The sequence below is a fragment of the Rhinolophus sinicus genome, linkage group LG09, assembly GCF_036562045.2.
Source record: "Rhinolophus sinicus isolate RSC01 linkage group LG09, ASM3656204v1, whole genome shotgun sequence".
NCBI lineage: Eukaryota > Metazoa > Chordata > Mammalia > Chiroptera > Rhinolophidae > Rhinolophus > Rhinolophus sinicus.
In genome coordinates this window covers 106,739,296-106,762,085 of record NC_133758.1, presented here as the reverse complement: position 1 = coordinate 106,762,085, position 22,790 = coordinate 106,739,296, and the positions used below count along the sequence as shown (strand labels likewise).

At 44.0% G+C, this 22,790-nt stretch overlaps 1 protein-coding gene across 5 annotated transcripts in view; it reads left to right on the top strand.

Annotated features, from left to right (window-relative positions):
* The window catches only part of PDE1C (phosphodiesterase 1C), a 485,518-nt gene that overhangs the window by 44,299 nt on the left and 418,429 nt on the right, over positions 1 to 22,790 (top strand). For all 5 annotated transcript variants that reach the window (XM_074340964.1, XM_074340965.1, XM_074340966.1 and 2 more), the window contains one exon: positions 14,560 to 14,646. In XM_074340964.1, coding sequence (XP_074197065.1) covers positions 14,560 to 14,646 — 87 coding nt within the window. The remainder of the gene's footprint in view (positions 1 to 14,559; positions 14,647 to 22,790) is intronic.

Sequence of the window (22,790 nt, the reverse complement as noted above, 5' to 3'; positions counted from 1 at the left end):
AGTCCTGTTCCCCTTCCCCAATAAAATCTTAAAAAAAAAAAAAAAAGGGTCTGGACACAAGTCATTTCAGTTATACGATTAGAAAATACTTTCTCCTGAGCTATGGCTTGTCTTTTCATTTTCCTAACGGTATCTGTGGCAGAGCAAAAGGTTTTAATTTTAATGAAGTCTAATTTATCATATTTTTTTCTTTTATGGTTCCTACTTTTGGTGTCATCTGATTCTTTTTATTCTCTGGGGGCCATGTGACAATCACCACTCTTTTACTTGATTTGGGGCATTGAGAGGCAAATGTCTCTTCGTTGTATCATAGAAACACAGAGAAAGGGAACGTGACTGTGAGATGAGCAGGGCCTTTGCACCCTCCTCCCCATTGCTGATGTGCAGTGAGTGTCTGGGGAGGCTCGTGGGCCAGCCTGGGGGTGAGGAAGGGTCCACGCCTGACAGTCCCACTCTCACATGAGGAGGAAAAGCACCACATGGAAATTTTAGGCATCGGGGATCCTCAGGCCCTGTATCAGGGATTTCCCCAGAAGATCTGACCTGATGACTATGCTAGAAGCGGAATGGTTTGAGGAGGAAGCCTCAGTTATTCTTTGTTTCAAAATCTAAGTACCATTCAAGGTTAATGATTGGCATCAACCTCAATTTTAGCTAAAACTGCAAATGGGATGATAGATGCTCTACTCATAATGTAAGTGATAAAGAGATGACTCCGGAGATTTTAGTATTATTAATACCTTTCCATTAGTTTAAAAAATATTTATTAGACACCTGTGATGTGCCAGCCACTGTTCTAGGCCCCACAGATGGCTAAATAGGACAAAGTAGACAAAAATCCTTGTTCCATGTCACTTACATCCCAGGAGTGGGAGAGACGGACAATACATAAAAAGTAAGGAGAATGATACAGTGTGACGGAAGTGATAAATGCTGTGGGAAAGGCAGCAGGCGCTGGGGGATCAGGGATGCTGGCTATATCATGCCATTCAGGGTGGTCCGGGAAAACTCACTGAAGGGGTAATATCTGTGGTGGGGAAAGACATATGGGGAAAGAGCAGAAAAAGCAAGAGGCCCCAGGGAGTGAAGAAGCCCCAGGGCTATGTTGTGCTCAGCATGTTTAAGGGCTGGAGGTCAGGGTAGAATGAGCAAGAAGGGGTGAGCCAGGAGACAAGGCAGAGAGGACATGGGGCCAGATAAGGGAGGTCTCATAAACCATTAAGACTTGAGTTCTCACACAGAGTGAAGGAGATCACATTTTGTTTTTGTACAACTATAATGTCTAAATTTCTATTCCATTCAGGTGTATAATAGTTACGTTTGTCTCAGATGATTTCCTGAGCAATGCAAGGAATTCAGTGTATCCTGGATGGATAGTTAACTTTAAAAAATGGCAAATGATACTGTACGGATAATAAAAGCGAACAAATGCATCTAAAATGTTATTACAGAGCTGCCAAAAAGATGAAAATACTGGCCTATGTACAAACAGATGAAATTTAATGCAAAATGCATCTATTTTCTTTGAGAGAAGTTTTAAATGGATTAATTAAACATAGAGAAGGTGGGAGATTACAAGGGATACTTTATTACAAAATAGGCTATAAATGAGGAAGTACAATGTTACAACAGAGACATGGATTTAAAAAGTGACTCATCAGAGTATGCAATTGTTAGCTACAAGTAAGAGGCACACATATAGTGTTACCCATACGGAGTACCATGGACCATAATTCAAACAGAATGTCTCCTTTTGCACCGAGGGGATAGGAGGTGCAGCCAAAACATACTAACTCTCCTTATGGAGTGGGCTTGGCCCACTGCTGGTGGTTTGTGAACCCAGCTCACCATCTATGAGGAAGTAGAAGAGACTTTTTACGCAGCTTTGTCAGAAACCCATTGCTGGCGCCCTCTGGTGGCAGATCCAAGCAGCCGACTAGCGACTGGCAGCAGCCTGGACCTAACATTTCCCAATAGCGCCTATACCAAAGCGTCTCATGTAAAACCTAGTACTCCCCTTTGCTGATGATGCATATTCCAGAGTTTAATAAAATTACTTGAATGCTAAGTTTGCCTTGAAGATAAATAAGCACAAAATAAATAAGTACAAAAACTTTGGTGGACCATTTCTGCATTATCATAGCAGCCGATACTTTTGGGGGTTCTCTATGTCCATCCCAGATCCTGGACTTCGGGCTCACACATCCACTTGCCTTTTGATATCTGCATTCAGATGTCTAATTGAGCCCTTAGCCTCACAGCTATGGATTTTTCCCCATCAAATCCAGCTCATTCCCATGTGCCCTTAGGTCCGTCTTCTCTGATCCTCAGGAAAGAATCTGTACATCCGTGAACTTTTAAAATAGCAATTCGTTTTGCATTCCACTGCTCTAGTTTGGGCCTCCTAGTTACCTGCTCTTTCTTGTAGCGCGTGTTCTGACCTAGCACAGCACTCACGGTACTAGTTTATTGTCATTATTTGTTTCTAGCAATTGGCTATCTCCCCCACTAGACTGTCACTTCCAGGGTACGTGCCAGCTGTGTTCGAGGTTGAATTCCCAGGGCTTGGCATTGTGGGTGACACCTAGACGGGGCTCAGTAAATAGCTGTCAATGAAACTAATGAGTTATCTGGCAGCGGAGTATGGAGGGTTTAGAGCTGAGGAGACCAGCGGGGAGCCCACTTAGGAGTCTCTCATCCAGAGGTGCTAAGTAAGGGGGAAAGTAAGAGATATAGTAAGAACCACGAAATCCATACCCATGGGATTTGCATGTTGGGGGAAGGGCAGGGAGGGCTGATAAAACTCAGGACTTGTGCAGAAAGTATGCTTCAATGAGGTGGCTGCGGACGTGTCAAATCATGCTCACCTGAGTTGTTTGTCTAATATAATTTAGTGAACATTCAGCAAAGAACTGTATTAGGCAGTTCTCTGCTTTCCCAGAAAGAATTCTCCTTTCCTATAGGTGGTTCTTGAAAAAGTGTACAAATGTCAAATGTGTGACGATTGCATAAGATACTTGGGAAACTCTATCCTCTGAGAGCCAAAACCCATTTTCAGATCCCACGTTACATCTTGTCTCTTAGGCTCCCTTGGTGATGATCTGGTTTTGGAACTTAGTCCATGGTTTTCTTAGCTCTTTTTTTTTGGTTTTCCTTCACGAAGTGTAGACACATCAGCTTAAGTTCAGTGAACTCCCAGTTGTGGGAGCGTCTCTGATTCAAGCCCACATAATAATTCCCATTTTTGTGTCACTTGTAGTAAGGTGGAGACTTATGTTTCTAATCACTAGTTCCAGCCTGTCATTTTTCCATTGTCTACACAGTTTTTTGACATAATAAGGGCAAAATGCAGTAAAAGATTCAAGTAAGCGCATAAACAATCTCTTTAATGGATGCGAGTTGGGGTGCTACTAAAACTGAATGATGAACTGGCAGCTGGCATGAGAGATTGAACAGTTTTGTTATTGAATACTATAATGATCTTTCATGCCAAGGACACTTTTGTTAAGCAGTGCCCCGCTAATAAAAGGCTGTGAAGACAATGGAACGTTAGTTATATTTTGGGAAATTGGCAGGTAGTTCCATACAATGTCTTCAACTGTACTCTACTCCTTCTATCAGACCATCCTTTCCACTCACTGAGTTCATTTCTTTGATATGAACTTGTCATGTGCTGAATTGTGTCACCCCTCCCAGCCCCCCAAATTCTTATGGTGAGTCCTAACCCCTAATACCTCAAAATGTGACTGTATTTGGAGATAAGGCTGTTAAAGGAGTAATTAAGGTAAAATGAGGTCATAGGAGTGGGCCCCATCCAATGTGACTTATAAGAAGAGGAGACCGAGAGGGAAGACCATGTGAAGACCCAAGGAAGAGAGGGCCATCTACAAGTCAAGGAGAGAGACCTCAGAAGAAGCCAACCTTGATGACAGCTTGATCTAGGACTTGTAGCATCCATAAATTTCAGTTGTTCAAGCTGCCCAGTTTGCGGTACTTTGTTACAGCAGCCCTAGCACATTAACGCAGAACCCTTCACCAAACACCACCAGTCTTACTGAGACCTCTTGGATACCCTGTCAGCCTCGCAGGGTCTTGCCAGCCATAGAGGGGGAGAGGCAGTCCCCTTAGGGCCCACGTGAGGAACAGAGGTTGTGAGTGGTTCGATGACAGTTGCAATTGAAGTTATTCTTTGTCAGTAATTATGTATTGTCACTGGAGGTAGTTTAGTTTCACTGAAAGAAATTTGATTAAAATATGAAATTAAATCAAGTTAAGTTGCGTTTTATGATTCTTTCTGTTTGGACCTCCTTTTCATTGAATCATTAATTGGTGGTTCATTTTATTTTTACTTTTCGTGTGTGTACCTGAAAAGGTGTCTGTCCATGGATTCAAAGTTAAGGATACAAGGCCTTTCCTCCTTATCTTTGTCTGCTTTTCTTTCTGAAAAGAAAGGATCTGGCATATGTCTAAACATCTTCTGAAAAATGTCCAGTCAGGAAGTAAGTTCAAAAGAGCTGACCTTTTGTCTTCATTAAATTATGGAGGAAATAGGTAATATTAATGTGTTTGCTTTAAAATGGCTAGAATCACAAGATAAAATGTCTTCGACATATTACTACAATTGTTTGGCATTTGTTAAGGGCTTAGTACATGCCAGGAGCTTCCTGTAAATGATTTTGTTCAATTTTCACTTCAGTCCCACAATTTAGGTAGTACTTCCTCCCTTTTATATGAGCAGGAACGGAGTGAAAGAGGTTGAATCACTCGTCCAGGGCACACAGGTGGACAAGAGGCGGGCTCCAAAGCATGTGTTTTTTTCATTATGCAGCACAATTTTTTAATGATGAGGACAGCACCTCAGATAGTTTTTGGACTTCTTTAATGGGCATTCAGTGGCAAGAAACACGCACGCAGAGACCAGGTGTGATGATAACATAATCAGACTGATTAGGTGCGTGGTTACAGGAATCATTCTCTTTGTTTCATAGTCACATACTTATATTATGTACAGTACATATCCTGTGGGTAGATGGGTGTGTTCACATATACATGTAAAAAGACTACCCTGAAAGGGATACGGTAATGCCTTTGCAAACCTCCAAAACACAGGAAGGTCCGATGGCCAAAACAAAAGTTGGCAGCCAAATGCTGTAATAATATATCGAGTCAAACTTGAAAAATGCTCAAAAAAATTAATATTTGAAAATAGAATGACTTTGCTACTTATTATTAGAAATCACTCTTTTAACTTGATGCTTGGCCATGCCCTTGGTTTACCTCGACTATGATTTTTGTTATTTAGTGTAGCCATGTTGCCTCTGGCTGCCATAGGCAAGTACTCTCCCCACATGTTTTCAGAGTACATTTTTATTTATGCATCATGTAAGTATGTTTAAATGTGGACAAGTCACAAGGTACAAGTTGATGGATTTTCACGAAATGTACTCACCTGTGTAGCCAGCACCCAGATTAGCAAAAAGAACCTTACCAGCGTGGGAGAAACCTCCTCAGACCCAGGCTCGGTCACCATGCCCCCTCCCTAATGGTTTTCACTCTCCTAACTTTTATCACCCTAGGTTAGTTCTGCCTGTTTTTCAACTTCATATAAATTGAATCATAGGAAATACAGTATTTTGCGTTTGGTTTCATTTTTCAACATGATGTTTGTGAGAGTCCTGTGTGTTCTTACACGTAGCATTTGTTATTCACTTTCGTTTCTGTATGGCATTCCTTTGTGTGAGTATGTCACAATTATTTTATCCAGTCTCTGTGGATGGACATTTACGTTTTCCCCAGTTTTTGAGTATTATGAATAATAATCTCTTACATATCTTCTGGCATAAATATGCACATATTTCCGTTGTATAAATGCCTAGGAGTGGGTTGCTGGGTCATACGGTATGTAGATTTCAGCTTGAGTAGATACTGTCAAACACTTTTTGTCAAAGCAGTGAGTTGTGCCAATTTAGAGACCTATAAATAATATATGAGAGATTTAGTTGCTCTGAATCTTCGTCAACGTTTGGTATTGTTAGTCGTTTTCATTTTAGCCACTTGGTGGGTGTGCAGTGGTAGCTGGTTGTGGTTTTATTTTGTGTTTCTCTAATGACGAAGGAGGTGGGACACCTTTTCGTATATTTACTGGCCATTTGGATATCTTTTGGTGTGGGTGTGTGTGTGAAACGTCCGTTCAGATCTTTGCCTATTTTCCACTGGGCTGTCCATGTTTTTCTTATTGATGGTACGGATTCTTTATATAGATATATATCCCAGATAATGTTGTGGTAAAGGCAGCATGAGAGTCCTGGGATGCTAAAAGGGGTGTTGCAGAGTGAGAGAGAACAGAAAGGGAGGTGGGGGTGCCAGAGTAAAACCTCAGTTTCTTCCACTTTCAGCCCCCGACATGGGAAAGAGATTTTAGGTAACAGTGGCCTTGGGGCTCTGGGCAGCTCTGTACTTCACCAAGGGGTAGGCTGGCCTGTGAATCTGGGTTTCAGAGCCCCACAGTCTGGGTATCTACACAGGATTATAAACTCACAATTTCAGAGGGTCTTGTCCAGTTCAAAGCCAGGACTCACTTCCCGTTTCCTCCCCTCCATGCCCTCATCTCTCCAGTGCCACCAAGTCCTGTTGATTCCATGTCCATTCGGATCACTTCACCTCACTGCTACCACCAGCACCTGACTCCAGCCTCATCATCTGTCCCCCAGGCCACCTGTCCTGTATTTGAAAGGAAAGAAACATACCTAACTTTTGCGTTCAAAGACGAGGCAAAGTGTATAAGCTGAAGGAAGCCCAGGGTCTTGGCAAGACTGAAACCAGGTCAGTGTTCCCAAGGCCCGGATGTCCTTGCTTAATTGTTTTAGTTGGAAAACTCCCCTTGCTTAGCAGATGCACTTCTTGGCTGTTTGGCTTGACTTCCCTCCCCCCCCATAGCATTTCTAGGGAACTTTGTGCACTTCTGTTTTCAGGATAAAACAAGCTTGGGGCTCCCGTTCCCATGTCCTGCCCCTGACCTCTCCCTCTGGAACTGAGGTCCACGGTGGAGCAAATCTTGGCCTGGGGTTCTGGAAATGGCCTCACTCGTCTCTCAAAGACCCAGCTCCTTCCCCAAATGTGGATTATTTAACACACACTCATCAAAGTTGGTGGCAGGGAGCTTGGCATCCAAATGCATCCTGGGAAAGAGACAGGACTGTGGTTTGGAGTTCTGGCTGTATTGAGGCCGTGCCCCCAGGGTGTAGCTAGTCTATTAATTAGCAATCTAACCCTGTGATGCTCTCAATTAACTCGATGTTTTCCCCAACCCCCTTAGGTAGTCTGCGCTCAGCACTGTGGGCTCACGAGCAATTTGAAATCCCACACAGGAAATGTGCTCTTCTGTTCTCCCTTCCTTGTATGCCCACAGTTCATGGCCAAGGCAGAATCTATCACTGTAGCTGAATAAGGCCTTGGAGCCAGAGCGATCTGGGTTCCAGCTTGATCCAGCCACTCAGTGGGATCCTGGACAGTTCACGTACCTCACAGAACCTCAACGTCCTCATCTGCAAAATGGAGATAATTCTTCCCTCTAGGGCCATTGTGAAGATTAAGTAGCTTCTGGAAGGTGCCTGGTAGTGTAGCTAGAACATGGAAGGTGTTCTGCATGGGTGGGTTCTCTTTGTCCTTTCTCCTGGGAAAGATGGCCAAATGTGGTTTCTGAATCTGGTTGTCCTGGGAGAGTCTATACTCTTGCTTGCAGGGCAGTATTTGCTGAATTGCTATAGATACTGCCAGGCTCTATGGTATTCCTCATGGGGAGAGACAAAGGCAAGGTACGGAAGGTGATTTGAGCAAGTGAGCTGGAAACGGGTCCAAAGCCTGAAGCTTTTAATAACCTATGTCCACTTCATTTCCAATCCATTCACACCAGTTATGGGCGTAGAGGGCTTCAATTCCCTCCCACCTAGCATGCAGGCCTGAATAATTAGAATCCCCCAGATGCCCTACTTTATAGTTCAAGCAAGAGCGAAGACTTGGAGGAGATCCGCCGATTTTTCCTGGGTTGTAGAAAAATGGATGACAATTATTTTTCCCGTATCATTTTCCCACATTTTGTAAGTGATAATTAATTAGCATTATTATCAGATGCTCCCTCTCCTCCCACAGAGTTTCTGAATTAAAACACTGGGCAAATCTGTTTTCACCCTGCTGCACCTCTGAGGTAAGGATGAAGCTCTGTAAAGTGGTCAAGAGCAGGGAGCAGGAGGCCCAAGTCACCTCAGGGTCACCCCGCCTGGATTCAAATCTCGTTGGCAATTGAGAGGAAGAACTGATGTGGTTTCTATTGCAGAGAACGTGGGGCTTACCCATTTGTAGTAGGTGCTCAGTGAACAGTGGCTAAATTGATCAATTAAATGGTGCTTCTCCTCTGAACATGTCAGAATATTTTGCTTTTATCTATTTTCCTCAGTGAGAAAGAGCTGCATAGCTTAGGTCGCCCCGGACAGACATACTATTCATTAAATCAACCAGCTGATAACATTTTACTGAGCTCCTATTATGTGCCCGGTACTGAGCAGGCTGTAGTGGCCAAGAGAGTCACGTCCTTGCCCTCATGGGTCTCCCAAGCTAGTGAAGGTAAAATGTGAGCAGGTAAGTAAAGAGATAAGATATGGGTAGATGTGTAGGCACTGCAGAGGAAATTAACTCTTCCTAGGGAGGTCAGGTAAGAGTTCTCGGCTGAGGAGGTGACTTATAAGTAGAGACCTGAAGGATTAATAGCACTGAGGCATGCAAGAAGTTGGGTGGGGGGTGCAGAGTGAGGCTGTGTTCCAGACGGAGAGAACAGCACGCGCAGAGATCCTCCAATGGGTGGGAGCTGGGCTTGTTCAAGGGAGGGAAGGGAGGCTGGTGCTCCTGGGCCTGTGACAGGTGGCGGAGTGTGGCTGGTGTGAGATGCAGTTGGGCAGGGGGCAGAAGCCAGATCATGCAGGGACTCGGAGGCTGTGCTTACAAGCTTGGGTTCATTCTGAGAGCAGTGGGAGTCGCTGGGATGTTTGGAGAAGACAGTGGGATGCTCTGATTTGTGTTGGAAACACATTTCTCTGGTTTTAATTTGGAGAGTGGATTGGAAGGAAGCAAAAGTGGGCTCGGGGAGACTAATTAAAAGGCTATTTAACTAGAACCTCAGTGAGACAGCACTATACACCACTAGAATGGCTCAAATGAAAAAAGAGTCTAATATCAAGTGTTGGCAAGGCTGTGAGCAATGGGACTCTTACTATCGCAATGGGAGTGTGAAGGGATATAAGCATTTAGGAAAGCTGTCTGGCAGGATCTGCTAAAGCTGGGTGTATACATCACTTATGGACCAGCAATTCCACTCCTGGGGATGTGTTGAACAGAAGTGCCGACATACATATACCAAGAGATGCGGAAGAAAATATTCATGGCAGACTCTCTCCATAATAGCCCCAAACCAGAAACAATCCAAATATTCGTTAACTGTAGAATGGGTAAATAATTTGTGGCATATTCATCCAAAGGAATACAATGGAGCAAAGAGGAAGCATGAACTATTTCTACATGCAAACAACATGGGTGAAGCTCATAAATATAATTTTGACTGAAATAAACCAGATGCAAAAGAAGCTACACTGTATGATTCCATTTGTATACATTTAAAAATAGACAAAGCAATTAATCTATGCTGATAGAAATCCAGACTTTGGGATGGTGGTGTGACTGGGAAGGAGCATGAGAAGGGATTCTGTTAGTGCCCCATTTTCTGATCTAGGTGGTGGTTGATCACCCTTGATACGGGTGTGTGCACCTTGTGGAAATTGATCAAGCTGTGTACTTTTCTCTATGCATGTTATATTTCAATGAAAGTTTTCCTTAGAAAAGCAAGAGTGAGAGACCATTGTAGTAGCCCGTAGAGAAATAAATTTGACTCGGGCCAGGACGGTAGTAGTGGAGGCAGTCAGAAATGGTCGTATTTTGGCAGTGTGGCCAATGGGTTTATTGATGGATTAGTGGTGTGTGTGTGTGTGTGTGTGTGTGTGTGTGTGCGCGCGCGTGTGCGTGTGCACATGTGTCATGTGTCTTGTGGGTGGGAGAGGTTAGGTAACTAGGAAAGGAAGAACACCTAACAGAACACTGTTAGGTGTTCTGCCCATGTTATTATATGGATTATGGTGCTACTTGTAGGGCATCTACTTTGCACTGGATTTCAGACCCCATTGCCTAGTCAGGAACATCTTCCCAGTAATTCTCCCTTTTCACTCTCTGCATCATTCATTTCCCACCTTGAGATTATATCATCCTCACCAGCATATAAACATGCTGTTATTTCTTCCACCTTAAAAAAAGGTCCTCTTGGAGTTGAACCAGCAACCTTGTGGTTGAGAGACCATTGGCCCATGTGGGAATCAAAGCGGTAGCCTTCAGAGTTAGGAGCATGGAGTTCCAACCGCCTGAGCCACCGGGCCACATGGTGGGCTCTGCCCACTGTAAGTAAGATTGAACACAGCACCTTGAGCTGAGCTGCCTCCGGGATGGCTCAGTTGGTTGGAGCGTGGGCTCTCAACCACAAGGTTGCCAGTTCGATTCCTTGAGACCCGCAAGTGATGGTGGGCTGCGCCCCCTGCAACTAGCAATGGCAACTGGACCTGGAGCTGAGCTGCGCCCTCCACAACTAAGACTGAAAGGACAACAACTAGAAGCTGAATGGCACCCTCCACAGCTGGGATTGAAAGGACAACAGTTTGACTTGGAAAAAAGTCCTGGAATTACACACTGTTCCCCAGTAAAGTCCTGTTCCCCTTCCCCAATAAAATCTTAAAAAAAAAAAGTCCTCTTGATGCCTTTTATCCATCAGTCACCATCCCATTGCTCTGCTTTTATGTGCAGCAAACCCACCTCTAAACAGCTCTCTATATGTTGTCTCCAACTTCTCTTCCCCGTTTTCTTTTAAACCTATTCTAATAAAGGTTTTTCCTCTGTCCTCCTGGAAACTGCACTAGTTAAGGTAGCCAGTGACTCGAACACTGCTAAGTCCAACAGTCCAATTATTAGTCCTTCTCTTTACTTGACCCGTGGTAGGGATTTGGCTTGGTGGCCGACGTTTTCCTTCTTCACTTAGTTTTCAGAATAGTGCATACTTTTGATTCCTCACTGGCTGCTCTTTTACAGTTTCCTGATGTGATGTCTGGCTGGTAGCTGAAATCTGCCATGGTGGGAGTATTTACACCACAGACATTGGCACACGAAATCTGCAAATACAAATCAGGGCTCTTTTTTGTTGTGTGGCTGTTTCTGCCCTGGAGAACTGGTTTACCAGCACAGCCCTCTTTAATAAGCTCAGGCAGAGTTATTTTTAGAGTATGACACAACACTACTCATTGATTTATAGAATAGCAGAGCTAGTAGAAATTTGGAGTTAGGTGTAGTGTCAATTTGTAACCTGTCAAAAATGCCTGGACTATCTCCTTACTCCTATACTTCTTGACAAATTCCTACTAGACTCTCTCAGCCTGTGTTGGTCATCCTTCCTTGGTGTGCTCAGTCATGTCACAATTTTGCATGTCATCTTCTGGTCCCATGCCTGTCTTTTATTCAGTGATGAGCTCCTTGAATGTGAGCTGGGAGAGGCAGCTGTAGAGTAATGATTAATTGCCAGAGCTCTGGAGCAGGGCTGTCTGGGTCCAAACTCTGGCTCCATCACTTATGATCTAAGTCACCCTGGGCAAGTTACTATGTGACTCAATTTACTTCTTCTGTAGAACTGGGATAATAGTAGGACATTTCTTATAGAGTGCAAGAACTAAATAATTTCATATACACAAAAGCACCTAGAACAATCACCTGCCCTTAGTTAGCATTCAGCGAATTCAGCTATTATTAGTATTTGTTTTGTCTTCAATTGCCATCCTGTTGTCTGGCACATGTCATGTGGTACATATTTAATACATTTAATATGTATATGAAATTATATGAATAAAAGCACAAATGGAGGTAGAGAAGGGAGTGATCCTTGTAGGCTGGAGTAAGGGGATTTGAACAACTGATGGGTTTGCAATAAGGTTTGAAGGGTTGGTAGAGTGTGGATAGATAGCAGAGGTGAATTGTTGCTTCAGCAGCCATTTGTAGAAAGAATCCTGCCTCCACATGTCAGGCCATTGGTAAACATAGAAACTGAATGTGAAAAATAATTCACATGAAGCTGATTTCATCTCAAGTTAGTAGCAGACCTGCTGTCAAAATTCCATTTCTTTCCTCCCCAGTGTCTGCTAAGTGTTACTAAGTGTTTTACTTTAGGAATAGAATAAATTTTAATTATGGAACAAAGCACTGGAGGAGAAAGCAAGAAGGAATGTTCTGTAATTCTGGAGCAACAATTTTATGCATTCTGGAGAAACTCACAGAATATGGCAGCATTTCCATAGCCATCCAAAAGTAATCTGACGATGATTTAGAGATTGTGACCCCTTGAGTCTTTCCCCTCCCACATCCATTGTCACTTTGCCTATTGTGAGTTCTTATTCCTTTTGGAACTCACCTGTGGCAAATCAAAGACAAGCTAATCATGCCATGCCCTGTGATTGTGCTAAAAGAAAGACTGCTTCACAAAAGAAGGGAGGGTATTAATTTGTCTTTTTTTAGGACCAGCACAGTGATTGAGGTTGACACTATTCTCTTTGAGGTTTTTATTCTTTTGTCATTGAGCAATTGTTCTTCACTTGATAGGAGTAGATCAGAGCAAGAGATGAGGCCTGATGATGTATAAGGGGGTGAGGACTGCTGTGAAATTTATCGGTAGTCCTCCCCCCACTGCAAAATTCAGAGCCTCTGGGGCAAGAGAGGTCTGAGTCTGAATCAGGACTCTGTTACTTTGTTGTGGGTGACCTAGGGCCCTGCACGCACCTTTCATTTTGAGCCTTACTTTCCTCTTCTGTAAACAGGGATTGTGACACCCACCTGGCAAGTGGTGTAGGTCTCAGTGAGATGCAGCTCTGTGGTGACATTATGTGGCAGAGCTCCAGAGGCTTACTAGGTGCTCAAAAGATAGTTGTTCCGTTGCTCTCGCTTTTCAAAGTTCCTTTCTTCCAGAAAGTGCTATATGTGCTATATGAGTGGTGGGATTTTCCTTAAATTGACATGAATATGTGAAGATTAACATCCAGGTGAAACCTGTTTTATGACTGTGTGTAGGACGATGAATGCAGGAGCGTGTGTGTGAGCTCCTGGAGGGGCATGCAGGTACAAGTGTGACAGTATTCCTAGGACAATTCCTTGCATACTACCTTCACCTTCACCTTTTTCTTCTCTTCCATCAAGAAAGCAAATCCTTTAACCAAGAGGAATAGGCAAAAGGAGCAGCCTGGTCTGAAAAGGCACTGGACAAGAAAAACCCATTCTAGTCTTACAAAATCTTTGATACTTGTGACAAACATGATACTTGAAAATCAAAATTCACAAGCAGTTCTCATTCTAAAAATATACTATACGTTGGGTGGTCTCAGTGAAACCCAGACCTTTGTGATCTTTACAAAACGTTACTACAAAGAAAGGTTTAGTGAGTCAGTAATCTTTCAATTAGTAGGTTGAAGAGTCACTGTTTGGCAAATTAGTGTTCATTGAATTGGCCTAAAATCACCTTGACTACCCCCACCCCAACTTGGTGGGTTGTGGGCAAGGAAGCTTTGCTCTGTGTCCAAGGCCATGGCATTGTGGGGGGTCTTTTATCCACCTGTTTCATTTTAGATTTTGGGATAACAAAATGTATAATTTTGTTTTATTTCTCTATGCTCAGGAGGCATAAAAGATACACAAAACTGAGAGAAAATACGTTTAGTCATCGTAAAGCAGGTGCAATTAAACACCATCTTAAGAAAAATTTCTGTAGGACTATTTTCACTTCAGAATGGACTGAACTTTTCAGCCTTCACACCTAGAGAGGGGTGGCTGTGCACTGGACCTATTGAGGACCCATGTTCAAATCCTGACTCTGCCACTCATGAGCCCCCAGGGGGGTTGGGCATATTACCTGACCTCTCTAAGTTTGTTTTCCCACTTTTAAATTGGGAGTCATTATAACTACTCACAGAATTGTGACAAATGAGATCCAATAGCAGAATGCGGCCTGCTTTTCTATTCCTGCCTCCTTTGGACCAGGAATGTTTGCCTTGTGGGAATTATTCCAGGGGTCTGGAGGAAGCGTTGTCCACTTTCCCAGCTGGTCCCTTTTGCATTGATAGTTTGGCCATTGCCCAGATGACGCAGTCCCTTCGTGTGCTGGCTGGAGAGATAGGAGTCAACAGCACCCAAGGGGACAGATGCCATCACCCGGAGAGAAAAGGGCGAACTCTTAGGAACACCAGTGTTTACGGGGCAGGGGGAGGGCAGAGGCCAGCCAGGAGCAAGCTGGGCACGGGAGTGCAGCTCGAGCCAAAGTCAAAAGTCAAGACAGAGGGACTAGTCAAGTGCATTAGACACCCGAGAGGGGTCACCGAGGACGTGCTCCTCCGGTGATTTTTCAGGTGCCTGACCCGCCATGTTTCTTTTCTTTGCCGATAGAGGCGGGAGACAGGAGCACAGAGGCTGCAGACGAGCGGCACAGCCCGGGGGAAACCGTGGAGGAACTCGAGGGCGCAGGAGAGCAAGGTAAGCCCCACGCATGCAACTGACTTGGTTCGAAATCTTCCAAACGCTCTGCTTTCCTCTGCTCTTGCAACAGCTTAGGGAAGCGCACGCAAGCACTGTCAGTTCCATTGAAGTGATGGAAAAACCATGCCTGGGAGTGCTAATGCTTTTTCAAGCCATCGTGGAGCCGGGATTTGCATCTAGCAGCCCGGAGCCCTTCGCCCTGGACCCGCCTTGTCTTTCCAGAGTTTCCTAAGCGTTTCCAGTTTCAAAGCAGCAGCGCGGTGCTTTGTGCAGGTATCTCGGCCACAGGGAATGCCTCGCTGCAAGACTTCTCGCTATCTCTTTTTGTGGGAAACAAATTCCAGGCAAATGTACTCCATCCTAACGTCCTCGTGGCTAATGATTTCATTGTTTCTCTTCCTTACTGCCCTTCACCCTGATCACTTCCGCCATGGCAGTGGGGGGCCCAAGCAGGTGCGAGGAGTCCTGCCAGCACACCAGCGCCCCCAGCGCTGCTGGCGGGAAGTGCAGCTGGGTGGACAGAGCCCTGGGGACGGGAGTGGGGGAGCAGGAGCCTGTGGGGTTCTTTTCGAAGTGAGGTTCCTGCTGCTGTGGGTTGTGGCAGTTTGCGGGGAATGTTGGACGGAGGGGCCCCGTGAGCCTTTGGAGTGTGGAGGGTTTTTTTTTAATCGCACTCAGGAGGAGCTTCTGTTTGGATTCTAAATATCCCCAGGCTGACCCTAGGTGTCCTGTGATCTGCCACAGAGTCTCCTATTGCCATTTTCCTCCTTGTTTATGTGAGAGGAGCATTGGTGTCATTAAAGCTTTAAAGGAACTTTCTTCTAAGAATTCAGGGTTTTTAAACAACTTTATAAAGTGTTGTGACGCGTTGGGAATAACATGGGCAGTCAGAAGTTCTGGTGTCAGAACCTCGCTACCTAGTTGTCGGGGCGATCTTTTCCCCCCTCTGACCCCGTCCTTTTACCTATGGCTTCTCACCCTTCACAGGTCACTATGTCAAAAGTCACTGAAACGCATAAGGTGGGAAAACAGTAACAATGACCATAATACAACAGCTGCTATCTATTGAGTGGTTATTACATGCCAGACGCTGCTCTAAGCACTGGTCATGTATTAAGTCATTTATTCCTCAGTTTCCATATGAGGAAACTGAGGCAGAGCCCAAGGTCATACAACCAATAAGAGCAGGGCCAGGATTTGACCCTGGCAGCAATTAACACGAGGGTGGGTAGGATGAAAATGATGTGAGTGCGGTTAGAGTGAAAATGACACTAATAATGTAAAAAAGAAAAACAAAATGCTGTCACTTTTGCTCATGTCTTTTAATCACTGTTATCTCAAAAAAGGGACTAGTGTTAATGTTATCTCCTCCAGGAAATTGTGGGCCAGACTCATGCCCCCCCACCTCTTGAACATCCCCTTGCTTTTAGCATCATGTTAGATAATCATCTATTCCCTTGTGGGTTGACCCATCTAGACTGTGAGCTGCCTGAAGGCAGGGACAATGACCCAGAGCCGGGCCCTAGCAGAGGCTGTGGAGCTTGGATGTCGGGCCTCTGGCTTCTCTTGGCATTTTCTCCTCCTCCTCTCTCCCCTCCTACTCCTTCGAGGCACCTGGATCTCTCCCGGTCTTCCCAGGAGAGTCCCTGTTGAGAAGATTTGACGGTCCATCTGAGTGTCAGGGAAGCAGGTCTGTAGTGCTTTAAGGGGCTGCTGATTTTCAGGTGAGTCATCGTCACGATGCTTGGGGTTCCCTTGTTTCCCTTGGTGTAACAGGAAGCTGAAGGTGGTCAGTGCGGGGGGCCTGTGCCAGCGCTGTGGATGGGAACCAAGCTCACCTGAGATCCTTGGGAGGATAGGGATCGAGGAGAGGTTTGGGGCTCCCTCCGCCAGGCACGGAAACCTCAAGGGCAGCTCAAGGGCAGTGAACTGCAGGGGCACCGTGTTTGTATTCCAGGTGTGGGGATGGGAAAGGAATGCGGCTTACCCTGTGGGCTCTAATGAGCACCTGTCTCCCCACTGCTTACTTATGTCTTTGAACTTGATTTAAATACGAAGAGGTAAAAACAGAAAGTGGGTAGAAGGGCCATCAGATGCGAGTGTCTGGAACTTGACACCCTTTCAGAAGAGAGGCAGCCTAGCATGGTGGATGGAGGCCCAGAGAGGAGTCAGATGGTCCCCTGTTAGATCTCACCGTCACCTTGCTGGCTATAGCTGGCCTCAGTTTCTTCATGTGTGAATGGGCATTGCTGTGAAGGCTAAAGGCAATTCTGTAGGTGAAAGGGTCTGCACCTTGACAAACATGAATTGAAAATTAAGAAAACTACCAGGAGGACCCACTGATTTTCTCTTAGTACTTTCAATTTAGTTGGTGAATTAACACCTCATTTTAACCCTTTTCCACTTCTTATTATTTCTGATGTGTGGTCTTGCATTTCTTGCATACTGCAACAGTTCAGTTTTCCTTGCGATTTGCTTCAGTTGTCACACATTTTGAGTCGATCCCGTAAGTGTTTGCTGAGTGCAGGTTACATGTCAAAAAAGATGATGCTTTGTGGTTTGAAGGATAATATCCACAGCAGAAAGAGAATTAATTAACCTAAGAGGCACCTCATGTGAAAAGAGGAAACCAAATCACCTCCATGCTCCCAAATGGCCTTTTAAAAAACTCAGTTGCCAAATGTATGTGCAAAAATTATCACAATGAAAAAACTACCTTTTGGTAACTTAAATACCTGACAAAAGCATCTCAGCATTAAATCATTAATACTCCCACCTGCTGCCAACTATAACTGCTTCCCTTTGTCATGATAATACAGACTGTCTGATTCTCTGGTAGAGTTTTTGGGCAGCAGCGTAATCAACATCTGGAAAAATTTGCTTGTGATTCTGAGATTTCAGTCATCTTGTCATTGTAGAGACTCCCTGCTTTCCCCACCCATGGAGATTTTTGTAACTCATGACTGTAATTTAGAATTCCAACCACACACGTCTGTCATCTATTCCTTTTGGCATCAGCTTGCCTTGTATGGTGAACACGGCTAATGTTTTATCAAGTACCAAGAGATAAGATATCATATTACTGGTGATATGGTAGCAGGACTTTTCCATTAGATCCTGGTTTGATGGAGGGATGAAACCCTTTTTGAAAGGAGGGCTAGGAGTTTTTAGGTGATGGATATGAGTTCTTCTTTCCTTGGTCAGTGGTAAAGATGGACTGTGTTACCCTGACTCCTGGAGGATGCTTAGAGCACATTCCTGACTTAGAAGGCTGACATATTAGTTTCCGTATTTCTTTTTAAAGCTCCTGTCAGCAGCAGAATATTCATGTATTCATTCAACAACCACCTGCTTAGTGCCAGGCATTGTTCTAGGCATTTGGGATCCATGAGTGAACAGATGAGACGTAGCCTTCATGAAGCTTACAGTCTAGGGATGGGTCCTTGATCTGGCTCAGGATAATTTAGTTTAATATCTATTTAAAATTATAAAATGTTTTAAACATGAAAAAGTACAGGAAGTCATTCAGATACCCATGTCTGTATTGACAACTGACTTTCAAAATATTTATCTTCATTTTTTAAAAACCATGGGCATGGTAGAAAATTTGAAGAACGCCTAACAGAAGAAATGAAATCCCACCTATGTTCTTGGGTGGGGGGGCCACTGGGGTGCAGCCAGTTTTTGTCTACAGGAACTAGGATAAGCCTGAACTCGCTGGCCCCAGGAAACCAAGTTATTCTAATCCCAGCACCGCCATGCAATCACTATTATCATGTTGTGTTTCCTTCCTGTCTTTCTGAAGTGCATTTTTTACATAATCACGACCGTATTGTATCCCACTTTGTAGTTTTTCTGAAATATAGTTGATCTTCACTCTCACTGTGTTGTTCTGTGACATTTTCTCCAACACACCCATGTCCTTATCATGAGTATCACCAGCAGAGGCCACACCCAGGACAGAAAAGTGGTGTGTGTGGCGTGTGTGTAGCCAGCTGTGTGTATCTGTGTGGGTGACTGTTTGCTGGTGATAGGACCATGTCTGCCCTCTTTGAGGTGAGTTGCTACGCTGGAAGGGGGTCCTGGAGGAATTTAACTTCCTGTGAACAGCAGGTGGAGGCCACAAATCATTTTGCCGAGTAGTTGGATCCACTCTGGTGTCAAAAATTCCCTTTGGGGCTGCCTGTCTGTTCTCGTTGTTTCCAGCGTTCTTGGTGCCCTTGGTAATTCTGTTGCCAAGGTTGCCACTGAGAGGAGTTACTTTCTCCAGGGGTTTCAGATCCACAGTAAGAAAATCTAACTCCATAATTCTATTCTTTGTCATTGGAGGGCTTGAAGTGAGATGCATGTGTAAAATACTTAGCACAGAGCCTGGCACATGGTGGCTCGACCCATATTAGACCCCTAAGACACCATGCTCCCTTCCCCACATCCAAGTGCAGGTGTGGGCTGATTCTACCTGTAGTGAATTACCCATCTGGGACCCATTGCTGTGCATGTTGTTACCTTGGATGCTCCATATTTATTCGAATCCCCTGTTCCCCAGGTCCCAGTCAAGCCTCTTTGATGTGGCAAATTTGGTGGCCTTCTGACGATTATTCATTGATTTTCTCTCTGCTATTCTTCTTGCCTCTTCACATACTGGCATTTTTGTATTTCTATATATTTATGTTTTATAGTGGCAGAAAGAAAAAAAAAATCACATGTCACAAGATGATGCAATTTTCAATGACTAAGTGAGTTATACTTTCGGCTTGCTTCCTAAAGCCAGAGCTATAACGTACTATTAAAATTGGTTCTACCCTTAACCTTCTGTCTGTGATAATGCCAACAACAGACCATATGAAAAAGAGGTGTTCTTTCTGGGGCAAAGCTTTAGTTTATATCACGGTGGTGGGCCTGGAGTTAAGATGGAAAAGCTCTAACTCTGATTGGAGCAGATTGTTTCCTCAGCCCTCACACAAGTGTAAACTGCGTCTGCATCCAGTGAACTGGAGGTCAAATTTGGTCAAAACAGTGGAGAGGATAGGGTTTCAAAGGATCCATGTTTACCAAACTCTCTTTTTCTTTCCTAATTTCATTTCTGAGACCCCTTTTTCAGTTGGGTGGGGGCCATCTGACTAATTTCTCGCTAATGTAACGTGGGGAGGAAGGCTATGTGTTTCTTCCAGACCTGGTCCCTAAAATCCTTCTTCATGCTCCGCCATTTTTTTTTCCGTCTTCCTTTATGTACCAGCTAGATGCACATAGCCTCCAGTGGAAGACACTGGGACCTAAGAGTGGGTGGAGCCACTAGTTGGAAAGAGCCTGGGTCCCTGAATAACTCTACAGAACAAAACCCAAAGCCCAATTTATATTGGGCTTTGTAATGAGCAAGAGGACCTGGGACACCAGTGGAGACTGGAAGGATGATGGAGAGGTTGTTAGGCAAAACAGACGGGCTGCAGGGAAGAAGATTCCAGGGTTTGATATTCTGGATTATGAAAAGGAAATTCAAGATAGTCGTTTTGCTCCCCCACACCCCTCCTCACTGCAGTGTCACTAATTCTCAAAAGCTCATAACTGCAAAGGCTATTGGAAAATTCTCCCCAAATTCTTAGTGTAAAAAAGAAAGTTAGCTTATTCTAATTTGCCCCCTGATATTATGGGGAAGGCCTTGATCTGGGACTACCTCCGCTAATGTGTTTTGAGACACTGGAGGCAGGTACTGAAAAATAATTACGTTCACAGACACACTAATAACGTGTAAACTTAGAAAAAAGTTCAAGAATAGGTAGGAGGCCATCCCTATCACAAAGAAAAGTTGCCTCCATGTGCAAGTGGGATTCTGTAACCTCCGTCGGGGCCTCCAAGCACCTTTCTCAGACCCTCAAGTATGTAGACACTTTGCTTTTCATTCTCCTTGTTTATTTAGATGGTCTCTGCCATCCCTGGGCCTAATTATACGAGAAACAAAGGATGGGGTCTAAGGAAGCAATAAGGTAGAAGCAAAATGAAACGGAGAAGGGCGTTAGTGACAGCTGAAGAGGAATTGCATCCATAGACAGACTTCCTGAGGCGGCTCTCTCATTCGGACCCCTGGTTCCACAGATTGGTCTGGAACCTACTCTTATAAAATCCCCTAAGGCAGGGACTGTTCCTTGGTTACCATACTGCCCAACACACAGTTGGCACTCAGTAATGTCAGTTTAATTTCTCCTTTCTTGGTTCATTTCTTCCTCTTCTATGTCCCTCCTGGAAGGGATTGTGTTTGATGGATGAGTTAAGACTTTGGCTGCAAGCAACAGAAACTCCCTTGTCAGATCACTTACAAGAAGGGAATATAGTATATGGTACTAGGGCATCTCACGGAATTTGGGAGGAGCTGATTTTCAGATCCTGGCTAGAACTGGGCCTGGAATGTACTGGAACTTTCTCTTCACCTCTCACAGTTCCTGTTCCCAGCAAAGATACTCATCAGTTCTATTTGATCCTATTAATTGCAGCCAGGGGAGCAGAGCTGCAGTTGAGACACTTCACTGCCTGCAGCCATTTCTCTGCTCCTGTGAACACGAGGGGGCCCTTCCCAGAATTTGAAGTGGTTGTCAGATAGCCCAGTGGGTGTCCATGAGGGGTACAAATAATGCTCTTATTGGGGCAACTTGGGTTTCTTATTCTTGGACCACTGGCTGTTGGGAGAATATAAAATGGTAGTCGGTTTCCTACCTGAGAATGGTTGACATGCGTTAATAAAATGCTGAGGAACTGTCTGTCTTCTCTTTGGTATGACAAGTACAAGTTATTTTCCTAGAAAACTGCCTTTCAATAACATGCTACATATAGTGTCTCATCTTTTCCTAGAGGTTTGAAAACCAATGAGCAACATGTTCTTACTCCTGACACCGTTCCCCTTCTGGAGAAACAGGTAGCAGCGTCTGATAGCGGGGGTACCAAAGATGATATCAACCCCTGAGTCAGAGGAGGCTCCTGCCAGATGTTGATTTTTTTGTTTTATTTTGAAGGACGTTTTTTGGTCCATGAGCTATAAACTAATTTAGCAACTGAGTTCAATTCCTATTCTGCTTTCTTGGGATGAAGCCAGGGTCATACATTACATCTTGGGAGAAATTAATCTCCATCTAATTAATCTTGGCTAATGACTGGATCAAACTATTAATATGTATATTGTTTCCTTCCTTCCTTCCTTCCTTCCTTCCTTCCTTCCTTCCTTCCTTCCTTCCTTCCTTCCTTCCTTCTTTCCTTCCTTCCTTCCTTCCTTCCTCAAACATTTGTTGCTGGGCCTTCCTTGTTAGAATTCTTCCAGTAGTTCAAAAAAAGATCAATTCCTTTCCAAACTTACTTTAAAGTAAATATAATAAAACTAGAAATTTACTATAACCTAGAAGTCAATAAACATTTTCTGTAAAGGGTCAGAGAGTAAATATTTTTGGTTTTGCAGGCCACACAGACTCAACTCCGCTCTTTGGTTTAGAAGCAGCCACAGACAATATGTAAATAAATGAGCATGTTCCCATAAAATGTTTTCTGTGGACACTGAAATTTGAATTTCATATAGTTTGAATGTGTCACGAGACATGTTGTTTTGAATTTTTTTCAATCACTTAAAAATGTAAAAACCATTTTTAGCTCAAGGACTCTACAGAAACAGGTGATAGGCTGGATTTGACCTGCAGGCATTTTCCTGCTGACCCCTGCTCTAACGACGAGAACATAGCATCCACACATCTGCTTGCCTGTCTTGGTTTAGTTTTCTTACTTCAGAGGCGTTCTTGGAGGAGCATTTCTGAGACAGCAAGCAAAAGCAATGCTTCTTTTGATCTTGGTCTTGAACTTGTTCTTTCTTGGCTTATGTAATGTTAGCATTCAACTTCACTTGGTTTGGTGTAAGACTTTGCACTTGAAGCAGTACATTTAGTGGTTCTGTAGGTGTGCAGTCTCTCAAACCAGGGAGGGAGATAATGATTCTGGGGAGAAACAGTTTAAAAACAGTTCTAATTGTTCAGGCAAGTTATTTTTACCAGTCTTTAGGGGACCGATAAATGATCACATTGTTATTATTTTTACAGATTATATTTCAAAAAGCTTTTCTGCTAAGAGCGATTCAATTCCAAGTTTTAATTTCACTCACTCAAGAAAAAATT